The sequence below is a fragment of the Tursiops truncatus genome, chromosome 9 (genome assembly GCF_011762595.2).
Source record: "Tursiops truncatus isolate mTurTru1 chromosome 9, mTurTru1.mat.Y, whole genome shotgun sequence".
Lineage (NCBI taxonomy): Eukaryota > Metazoa > Chordata > Mammalia > Artiodactyla > Delphinidae > Tursiops > Tursiops truncatus.
In genome coordinates, this window is record NC_047042.1 from 85,515,183 (window position 1) to 85,527,388 (window position 12,206).

A 12,206-nucleotide genomic window follows, 5' to 3' on the forward strand; every position below is an offset into this window, starting at 1 on the left:
GCCTATACAACTTCCCAGAGACTATCCTGAGCGCTATCACTTTTATGCATAGATAACTTCTTTGATATAATTTTTACCATACTTAAGGCTCTAGATGGTTAAACTCTGCAAATCTGACAGAAGGAAAGAATTAAAAATCTACATCCTACAAGTCTTCCTGGACATTTTAAGAAGTGGCAGGTCAGTCAGATGGTAATTAACTCTAATTGGCCCCCCTACAAGCTTCGATGCTTTCTATCTGTAGCTGAGTGGCACTCAAAAAGCAAAATAACTTTTTCTCATCTATGAAAACATCAAAGGAAAATTTTTAAAAATTATTTCCAACTGGATCCTTTAAAAAGTAAATGAGCTCTTGCTGGAATCAGCAAGAGGAAAAAACTTAGTAATCCCAGTTAGAAGTATCTTTGGGGAACTATGAGCTGTGTAGATAATTACTCAAATAAGCAAGGATCAATAAATTCTAAAATACCATGCACCCTAGAACTCAAAATGTTCTTGTTTTAAATATTATGATACAAAGAAAGAAACAAGCTATCATTTTGGCAGAAACTTCATTTATCTAACTAATAGTGTGCAATTAATATTTCATATAACCATGTAGGGTAATGCTGGATTCTTAATGGATCGTATTGATTAAGGAAGAAAGTTCAATGCTAATGTTCCTGTAGGGGAAAACAGAACGATTTGTTATCCCACGCAGAACAAATCATGAATTCAGGAGTTTATGGCCACTAACCTAAGGGCTGCAACAAGACTGATTTTGATAATTTACATGAAACACATAAATAGATTATATTAAAGGAAAGAATATGCCCAGAGCAACCCAAACAAACGCCAGCTGCCACCGCTGAGACAGGGAAGAGAATTCCAGGTCATGGATTTAAGGTAGGATGTGGCCAATCTGGCCTCAGTGGCTAGGTTCCTTCACATACTGTGTTGAAGTGATAAGGAAGTTTCCACTGTGACCCTCTTGACCTTGAGACCAACTGCACATGTTCATGCAACAGCAGCAGTTTGTGTTCTATTTTGTGGAACAGATAATACTGTCGTATGGCTTACATCCCTGTCCTGCCCTCTTAGTCCTATATTCCAATCAACTTTGCCATCCTGCCCTGCCCCCTTCTACAGACACCTCTGGACTGAGTGGAATCCTGCGAGCAACAGTCGACAGTCAACAGTCCATGCTGTTTTACAAGGTGGCTGCACCAGTCTGCATTCCCACCAGCAGAGAGAGAGAGAGTGTGTGAGGGGGGGGGGGGGGGGGGAGTGTCCCTTTCTCCTCCGTACTCTCCAGAATTTGTTACTTGTGGACTTTTTGATGATGTCCATTCTGGCCGGCTTGGGCGGCTTTGATCTGCATTTCTCTTGATGGTTGGCAATGCTGAGCATCTTTTCACGTGCCTGTTGGCTGTCTTCTTCGGAGAGGGGTCTGTTTGGGTCTTCTGCCCATTTTTTGATTGGGTTGTTTTCTTGTTGTTGGGCTGTATGAGCTGTTTGTGTGTTTTAGAGATGGAGCCCTTGTTGGTCGCATCATTTTTGAGTGTTTTCTCCCAGTCCGAGGGTTGTCTTTTCATTTTGTTTGTGGTTTCCTTGGCTGTACAGGGGCTTGTGAGTTTGACTGGGTTCCATTTGTTTGTTTTTGCTTTTGTTTCTATTGCTTTGGGAGACTGACCTAGGAAAGTGTTGCTACGATTTATGTCGTAGGCTGTTCTGCCTGTGTTCTCTTCTAGGAGTGTTATGGTGTCATGTCTTAACATAATATAAACAACAAACAACCCTACACTTCTAAATAGGCAATTATAACCAAGTGTATGCAGAAATGATACAGGTGGAAACCTAACCCGCAAGTGGTGTTAATGTTTCTTGGCATTTACTTCTGTTACCTTAGAGAATAAGTATGTAGACTAAGGCTAGAGCTCCAACTTAAAGAAATAAGAAGAAACTAACTAACTAGACAGATCTGATTAGGAGGGCTCTAATTTTAAGGGGGGGAAGGCACTGATCGCCTAAGGTTTCCTTACAAATCTAACCAATTCTACACGCCCATGGTAAGAAATACTGTCAAACAGTGGTGTGTTCCAAAGCAGGTCTCACTTGCCTCGGAACTAATTTGTTGCTTTGGGGGGTGTGGGGGAAGAGAATGACACACACAGCTTCTTAGTTTGAGAGGCGGCAGGCTGCTCTCCACATATCCCCTGATGAAGTACAAAAGGGGCTGCCATACCACACACAACATAACTAAAAGGTCAGCTGGTGTCTTACAACTAAATAAAACTACTTAGGTCCATTTTTTAGATGAAGATCAATGACAACTTTTTTTTTTCTTTTTCAACTTTTAAACCTTCTGAGCTTGAATGCCCTAAAGAGAATGGCAGTTAAAATTTACATTTTACAGATGGAAGACACAAGTCAAAGGTGGAATAAATAACCTGCCTGAGGAACTGGGTGTTCTAAATAACTGAGACTTTGTTTCAGCCAAATGAGTATTTGCTATTGGACAAACTCTAGTGGGTACATGAAATACTGTGGAAGTTGACATAGGTGAGTTGATGTTTAAAAAAAAAAACAACAAACAACCCTATACTGCTAACTAGGCAATTATAACCAAGTGTATGCAGAAGGAGCACAGGTATATTTACTTTTTCTAGAATTTAGCCTCTTCAATTGCTAAGCCTCTTACTGAATAATCAAGATGTTGCTTGGCTCTAAGGACCGTAGGGAATAAAATGTCACCACTGCAGCTGCTATATTTCCTGCTCACAGCCCTTCAAATTAAAAAAAGGGGGAAAAAGGCCCAATACAAATGCAGAATTTAATTAGTTAGTAAAAGCCCCAATCCTTGCTCGAAGCCCTGTTCTTCCTGTAATATCGCATTCTTTTCTTCTTATGTAAACTTTTCATTAGGGAGAAGACATCTTTATAATACAATAACTCGAGTTATACTGTAACTGCTGGTAACATAACTCCTGCATTAGAAAAGCCAGCATGTTCAAGTAATGTTGTTTTAATACAATTTGTGTTCAGCAGAAACCAAGTCAACTTGGTCACTGAGAATTTGATCAATGTGAATTAGTGTCTTACTGAGATAAACCATTTGATCATTTAGAAACTGATCAACGAGAATCAGAGATAAAACATTTATCATGTACATTTGGTATATCAGAGCCATTCATGCAGCACTAAAGTAGGTTATAAGCAGACATCGATAAGTGTTAGAGACAATGTGCAGGGAAACTGTCAGCTGCAGATACAAGTAAATATCTGAAAGTATATAATTTTAATCCTTTTGATAGGGCAAGTTACTCAATGAGGCAGCTGGAGTCACTGAAAAATTATAGGAGCTCAGCTTTGGAAAACCTGGAAAGAAGCACAGCAATGCTGAAACACTGCAAACTTTGGAAATAAGTTTTAATTAAAAGTTTAAGCAGAATGGTAAGTAACATAAATTTACTTGGCTAAACTTCTATAAGAGTTTTAAGACTATTAATCAGAGTAAACTTTGTACCTGCAGGACAATTAGTTCTATTAATCTAATATTTCCAAATTGAAGTCACATTGACATTCAAGCGCACTGGCTTATGCATCTAACAGAATTATAAATTTGCCAGTCAAAACCTTATTTAATTATTTTACAGCCAATTAAGCAGGATCTTTAAACACTGTTGCTTAAAACTGTCCATAATCCACATGTGTAATTACAGAGAACATGAGAAACACCTGCTGATACCACTGGCGTGTTATCCTGAGCTTCACTAACTCATTCGTAGTGTAGCTATTAAAATCACACACCCTAAAGAGAAACTAAACAGCACTGCCAGTCAAAGTGAAACCCTAATAAAACCAAGAACATTTTAAAGACAAAGAATTTTACACTGAAGCAAACCTTTGACTATATAGTGATATTTAAAAAAGCCATTTTATCTGTAAGAGTTTTGCATAGCATTCCACAGATACTCTACAATCACCTAAACTCCTTCCACAGGGTAACTAATCTTTTAATACATTGCAAGGATAACCCAGGCTTCTTCCGTGAGCCTAAATTTGTAAGTCAGGTTTCAACAACTTCGTTCAAGGATAAAAGTGAGGGGCTTCCCTGGTGGCGCAGTGGTTGAGAGTCTGTCTGCTGACGCAGGAGACACGGGTTCGTGCCCCGGTCCGGGAAGATCCCACATGCCGCGGAGCGGCTGGGCCCGTGAGCCATGGCCACTGAGCCTGCGCGTCCGGAGCCTGTGCTCCGCAGAGGGAGAGGCCACAACAGTGAGAGGCCCACGTACCGCAAAAAAAAAAAAAAAAAAAGAAAAGTGAAAACCCCTCCTAACATCTGGCACACAAAGGAGCATTACCAGTATTCACATCCAATTGCACAGAACCATACTCCTTTACGAGTGCTTCATCTTTCAAAGATACTGAAGCCAAGTTGAAAAGTTATACCTCTAATAAAATCAGTCCAAAATATTTTTGAGAGATCTATGTCACTTCCCATATATATTTTTAGGGAAGGTAGAACTGGCCACTGAATTATCTAAAGGAAAACATGGGAGTGAAAGATCAATCGTCTTTGAAATGCTTTTGTTTGATATTACATTGTCTTCACAAGGTTTACACTGCCTTTTGCTTTACATTTGCTTGATGTTTGTTTTTATATTTTGAAAACAATTTGTGTGTACATAACACTATGGTAACATTTCCTTTATGTGGGTGTGGTATATTGACCCCAATCCACTGAGGCAATTGGATTCTGATGCTGACTAACAAACAGAGCCCCTGTGGCACTCTGTCCATACACCCCTTATTCTGTCTGTACATCCTGACAGCTCTGACACACATCCCTTTTGGGGCCGTGCTGTCATGAGAGCTTTATATGCTGTCTCCTGGCTGGACTGTGAGCTCCCCAAGGGTAAGAACTCTCCCTAATGTTCTTTGGGGAAGCTTTAACATCATCTAGATTTCGTTTGGAACCAGATACAGAAATCTCCCCTATGGTGCATAGTTTCATAACATGAGTTGGACATGATAATAAAATAATAATATCATAATAATAATACATAATAAAAAAGTCTAATATTTATTGAGCATTTACTTTGTGCTAGACCTGTGCTAAGCACTATCAATGTAACATTTAATATAACATTTCGCTTAATTACCTACAAGTTAGAATATAAGGATTAATACTGAACATAATTTTCAGTAGCTTAGTTATAACATGGTACTACCGCCATGTAACTAACTCAGAACTAACACCATAACTTGCTCTATTTAACAGCTAATAACAAAGGGTGATAAAGGTGATATGAAGTGCTTATAATGACTGTTTCAGTTGAGCTGGGAAAAGAAAAGGTATATCTCTTGAATAAAAGCTAGATGTAAAAAATACATGTATCACTGGGTTTACGCAGTGATTTGGGTTTTATAGCCAAAATTTTAAAGCTATTTTGGGGAAAAAGTTATTGCAGGAAAATAAACAGCACACATTCTTGATCCCAAATTACTTAATTTCCATTGAAAAAAGAAATAGTAAGTTTTAATAATTTGATATTTATTAGGGATACAATTATCTCATCACAGTGGAACCAACTGTGGATTTTTAAAAAGCTTTGGTTTATTAAATCTGTCTTATTCTTGCCCTCCTCTGACGAGCTCTAAGCTCCACGCTGATAAGACCCCACCTATCTCCTTCATGGCTGTATATTCAGAATGCAGGGGAGGGCATGTTGCATAGAAGCACTATGAATGAATGATGTGTTGATAAAATAGGGGGGAAAATTCCAATAAATCTAAAGTGTTTTACTGGTTTACCACCAAACTATAAAGTGAGGGACTGAAGTGTGAGTTAATATTTAAGCCTCCCTAAAATAATTCCATTAGCTATCCTGCAGGATGCCCCAGTGTAACTGTTGTTCATCACATGTGGCCTCAAATGCTCGGAGCATTCTTTATTCTTTCTCTTTACAGTGATTTTATGTGACCACCCTATCAGGTGCATAATAGTGCCCTTGAAATTGCAATTTAAAAAGCTTCCATCTCCTGTAACCAAGATGTATCCAAATGAATCCTTCCATCACATAAAATTAACTAAATCCTCCTCAAAGTCCTTCAGAGTTTGCTGTCCAAGAGGAACTGCTGAGTTCAGCTCTGCCAGGCAATGGAAAGAATACAGTACTCTGCCTTGCAAAAGACTGAAGATGTCATGATTATATGAGGTGCTCAAGTTTCTAAGGAGAAACAAAATTCCGTTGAGGAATCTCTGTGTCTTCAAAGATGGTAAACATCTCTTACATCCAAAGCACTATCACTTCCTTGGTGTGACACTAATGAACTCAATGCAAATCAAAATACGATATTCTAGGAAGCTCAGGCTAGCAGGTAGTAGCTGAAAAAAATGATATAATGAAAGTCACTTTCTGAAAAACCTAGCTTTGAAATTCCTGAGTTTTTGTTTGCACTGGAGTTAGCCAAACTGCAAAGTCTGAGGGCAGAGTCCCCAAGACTGTCCTCACTTCTAGTATCATCTGCAAGTTCAAGGGGTTCCCAAACCACCCTAAGCTTTGATAATTCAATAAAAGGACTCACGGAACTCACTAAAGCTATTAAACTCAGAGTGATGGCTTATTATGGGAAATGATACAGAGAATCAGCCAAAAGGAAAAGAAACCAAAGTCTGAGGGGTTTCCAGATGCAATGTTCCCACTGTCCTCAGGATGCGTTTCCCTCCTGGTATCGCTGTGTAACAAACGCAGAGTAGTATCAACGAGAGACGCTCACCCAGACTTTAGTGTCCTGAGCTTCACTGGAGCCTCATCACACATTCTTGCCTGACTGACTGCCCCGTGGCTGAATTCAGTGTTTGGCACCGGGCTGATACCACACGTCATAAGGGGCCCATCATAAATAATAAGACATTTCTTTCACTTGGGAAATTCCAAGGGTTTAGAGGTTTGTCCCAGGAGCTAGGTACAAGGGCCAGAGCTCACTTTGGGAAAGGCCAAACTGTTTACTACACCAGATTGGAGAAGGACCTAATAAAGAATAATACCTTCTAAAGATAAAAGAGAATGATGCTGCTGAGGCTCTGCTTAAAACTAAGTCCAAACTACAGGTCCATGCTGTCTTGCAGAAGGTAAGTCATGATGACTTTTACGTTTGTGCTACATGCAGCCTCCCATTCTGCAGTAGGCTAGCCCAGGCTGAATGACTTGGCAGCTGGGCATGGCTTCAGAAGAGAAACCAATTCTTTTCATCTAAAATCAGACTTCTCTCTCTATGAAATTCAGCTTCCACCAATTTTCCAATAAACTAAGCTTATATTTCTGTTTCTCCTTTATCCCTTCTATCCAAGTGTTATGGGCTGAACTGTGTCTCCCCCAAAATTCTTATGTTGAAGTCCTAATGTCTGGTACTTCAGAAAACAAATTTGGACAGAGGATTTTTAAAGAGGTAAGTAAGTTAAAATGAAGTCATCAGGATGGGCCCTAATCCAATGTGATTTATATGAGAAGGAGATTAGGACACAGATGCAGAGAGGAAGGCCATGTAAAGACAGCCATCTGCAAGCAAAGGAGAAAGGCCCCCGGAGAAACCAACCCTGCTTCCACCTTGATCCTGAACTTCCAGCCTCCAGAATTGTGAGAAAACAAACTTCTGTTGTTTAAGCCAGTCAGTCTGTGGCAGCCCTAGCAAACCAGTACACCAATTCATCACTAATTCATGTCTAATCTCTCAGTGACTTTTGCATCCATCCCCTCCTTTTCTCTTTCACTTATAGAGATATCTCATCTGGTATCTCTGGCTTTTTTTTCCCCCCCGCACACCTCCAATCAAACCTCACATCAACTATCAGACTAATTCCTAAAGGGCAACAGAAATTGGGGTACTCACCTGGTTAAACACCTTCCAATGCCTTCTGGCTAAATGAAGACCAACTTCTTAGCCCAGCAGCTAATGAATGACCCTACCAACCTTTCCAGCTGTATCTCGCACCAGTCTCTGTGAATCAAACCACTGCTCTTAACTAGTTTGTCACCCAACTACTGAAGATGTTTTCGTTTTGAATACCTTTCCTTCCTCATTATTCAATACTCCTCTTCAAGCCTCAACTAAAATACCATCTTCTTTATAATGACTTCATAGATCATTCTAGTTAGAACTGATCTCCTTTAACTTAAATTTTAGTTATTTGTATAGTTATCATCTTACAAGGAAGACCCAGGGTGCCAAGTCAAAGGTTCTCAAGGTACAGAGACCAAAGGTTTAAAAAACATTGCTTTAACATTAATGGGAAGGATAAAAACCTAACTTTGAGAATACATATGTAGAGTGCCTTTTAAAATCAAGTCTATCCAATACCATATCTAAATTCTAAAGATAGCATATTAACCTTTAAGAGTGAGATTTATGGCTCATTTTTAGAAGGCCTTTCCCAACTGCCCCTAAAGAGATAATTCACTAAGGAAGACTAAAGGTTTTTGTCTATTTAAAGATACCTCAAACCATCTTTTTAAAAAGTCTTTTTTTAAATCAACATTAAAATAACACCAATATCCATTACCACACAAACTGCACTATAGCAGAAAGTAACAACATTCTGCCTTAGGGTTTAATCATTTTATCAAATGTTTATAAACATGCCAAGGAAGGAGTTCAGAGCCCAATGCACTCTTTCAACTAAACCTGTCACAGCACCTTTCTGTGCTTCACTAATTTGCACAAGTGCGACTAACAGAGGTTACACAACAGAACTATTTATACACTCAGGAAAATTCTGAATGATGTTTTCTGACCTAATGTGAGCACTGGAAGCAAAGGGAAAGTACAGGGCTATGGGTCACAGACACTTTGATCCATCAATTACAGAACATTCATTTAAACATTCCAAGGATTAACACAGGTAGCAATTTAACATCACCCTCATAATCAAGGGCAAGGTAAAGTCTGTGATTTAAATGCTGTCAAGGTACATGTGAAGAAATGAAAAAAGCTTAAATGGGAGAAAGGCAGATACCCGTTGGACATGCCCACCATTTTATGATACACAAGTGAATGATTTCTGTGTTTCTATTAATAGAGATAGAAATTTAACATCACCTTTATAATCAATGGTATCCTATCTTATATAATATTCCAAATGAAAATTCTATCACCATTGCTTTCAATTTCCCCTGAGTTCATAAAATTGAGTTGCAACACAGTCACCAAATGCCCATTCCTTGCATTTGAATTCCACTAGAGCAACATGGATCCAAACACATTTCCAAGTATTCCAGAGGGCTAACATATCAAAGAGCAATAAAGGTGTATTTTCATCTTGTCAAGAGGGTAAATAATGATAATACTATTAAAAACTTACTTGAACTTTGCTTCCACCTCCTCAGCAGCTTTCTGGTATTGCTCAGTGGTGACTTTGTAGAACTCTGAGCTCTGCGGATAAAGATCGATAGCAGAGTTTTCAGTATCCAAGAGGACAAAATGTGTGCAAGACCTATGATTTCAAAAAAATACATAAAATCTTGTGTCGGCCACTCAAGCAGTAGGAGAACGATTTCTTGCATGGTAGCATGAATACTTACAAAAATACATGTAAAGCTACCCATTTAATAACAGTATAGTTGTCGGTATACAGGCTGTAATTAAAGAGTAAATGTTCACATTTGTAATTCATCATTATTTGATCCTTCTGAGAAAATTCCTAACACATTTTTGAAAGATTATTTTGATCTCCCTTATTTGGAATCCACCACTGCAAGATCAAAAGACACTTTGATTGAATATGATATTCACACACTATACTTGCCTATTATTCCAGTGTTCCACCGAGGATATGAAAGGATCATTTCTTTTTACACAGTACATTTATCCTCAAGATGGATTCTTTATGGAGCAGAGTTTGTTCTATCATCTCCATATGACCACAGAGCATCAACATTTATAACAAATTAATCAGTAAGAACAGGGGTGCAGATTTAGGTAATTTTTATTAAAAAATGTTTCAATATTACATGAATGAACACATAAGCAACATAAATCAAGTTGTAAGAGCAAAGTAATGCCTTTCCTGGGGCAGCAAAATTAAAAATGATCCATTCTGGCTAGCTACTGTGAAACCTGTCTTACTGCAGAGGGTGGCCTAAATGACCCTATGAGTCTTCAGACTCCATGAAATACCCTGCAAAATGCATCACAGTGCAAAGGAACAAAATGCAGTAGACCCCAAAATGCAGTCTACTGTGCCCCTTCATTCCCTAATCACTCAGGTTTCACATGCATGACTTAGGGTAGTTTATTTTTTAATAAATCATTGTTGGTTGGTAAGAAAATGAAAATGAAATCCTCTTCACACCAGTGACCCCTTTGCATTTAACAATCTGGGTTGCCCAATGACAGTCACATCCAGGTTTGTTGGATGTAGATAAAATCAATAGGTATGTGATTAGACAGCAGACTCAGGATGGCTGGAGCAATGGACAGGTCACCATTTGAGATGATGAATGGCTTTCTATCAACCTAGAGTCCCCTACGATGCTAACATTTACTATAATCTTATTTGGGCTGCGATTTATCTTTCTTGCACCTGATCAATAAAGATGAACAGAACAGTTGTAAGGATCGATTGTAATTTTTTATCATTTTCAAACACAAAGGTGTATTTCTGACATGAAGACAATATTTACGTGTACTGCTTCTGCATTTTTTAGATTGCAACGTGAGTGATGAACTGCACCAGTCCATATGCTGAGAAGTTTTAATTCATTGGTAGGTCTCGAGCTATCAAAAAGCCATTTGTCTCCTCCGATATTTTAACTTTAGGTTGTGTCACTCCTTCGTATCAGTTCCACTTATGAGGTTTTTCTTTCCTTTAAAATACACACCAGTCATGACACGCTCTTTTGCAATGTTTGGTTTCAGCTTTTCTTCGAACGCTTCTAACAAAGAGGGCAGCAAAAAGGCAGTTATAATGGACCACTAACAGTGATGAGAAACTCCACACATTACTATGATGAACTGTCAAACAGGCATTATGTTACTGAATCATCTATTAAAATGCCAGCAAAACAAAATATTTTTGCTCATTTTAAACACTGAAACTGTAACGTCTGGGACCAGACTGAAAGATCTGGTCTCTGGTTCTGTTCAGTGACCCTGAGCAAACAAACCTCCCCCAGCTTCAGTTCCAGTGTTCCTAATCTGTAAAATATGGGTGATACTAGCCCTGCTTATCTCTGCCAAAACTGTTGTAGAAATCAAATAAGATAGGCAAGAGAGCTAAGAAACCTGCTCAGTGTTTTTGCAGGGTAAGATTAACATCCAAATAAAAGAATTTTGGAAGAAAAGAACTAATTTGGGCAATTCCATTCTGGGTACAAATTCAAAATTATCAATATAGAATGATACACAAAAGCAAGACTTCTGCCATAATATAGAGAGCTCCCTTCTGCTCTGTAATGCCAAATGTAGATTAAATTGCTAACTTTGTCAAACTTTCTCCTTCAATGTTAAACACACCAAAAAAAAACCCTGTACCTGTGATGCCTGCAAACCTAGAATATAATTTCTTAAAGTTTTAGGCTTATTTATGCTCCATATTTCTAGCTCAGTGACCAGTTTTCTGACACTGCATAAATGTAACAAAGAAAAGTCCCCAAGAGGCAACACCATATAACTAAGAAAATAAACACAAATATGCCCAACATCTATATGTAGACAGTGTTTAATTCATTAAGTATTTACTTATTCATTCAACAAAATTAAATCTTTATTATCCCAATAAGTCCATCTTGGAGAACTAGATCCTCAAAAAGCTTTCCATCTGCTACAGGAGAAAAGAAAAATAATTATAATAAAAGGTCACAGCGCTTCTCTGGTGGCGCAGTGGTTGAGAATCTGCCTGCTAATGCAGGGGACACGGGTTTGAGCCCTGGTCTGGGAAGATCCCACATGCCACGGAGCAACTAGGCCCGTGAGCCACAACTACTGAGCCTGCGCGTCTGGAGCCTGTGCTCCGCAACAAGAGAGGCCACGATAGTAAGAGGCCTGCGCACTGTGATGAAGAGTGGCCCCCGCTTGCCACAACTAGAGAAAGCCCTCGCACAGAAACGAAGACCCAACACAGCCCAAGAATAAATAAATAAACAAATGTGGGTTTAAAAAAAAAAAAAGTTAAAAAATAAATAAAAGGTCACAAATATTAAGCTAAAAGTGGTACACAATGTTAA

General features: G+C 38.7%; 1 protein-coding gene across 3 annotated transcripts in view; it reads right to left on the reverse strand.

The window, feature by feature from the left end:
• CHCHD3 (coiled-coil-helix-coiled-coil-helix domain containing 3) overlaps positions 1-12,206 on the reverse strand; it is a 306,201-nt gene that overhangs the window by 68,753 nt on the left and 225,242 nt on the right. For all 3 annotated transcript variants that reach the window (XM_033863283.2, XM_019922133.3, XM_019922081.2), the window contains exon 6: positions 9,344-9,414. In XM_033863283.2, coding sequence (XP_033719174.1) covers positions 9,344-9,414 — 71 coding nt within the window. The remainder of the gene's footprint in view (positions 1-9,343; positions 9,415-12,206) is intronic.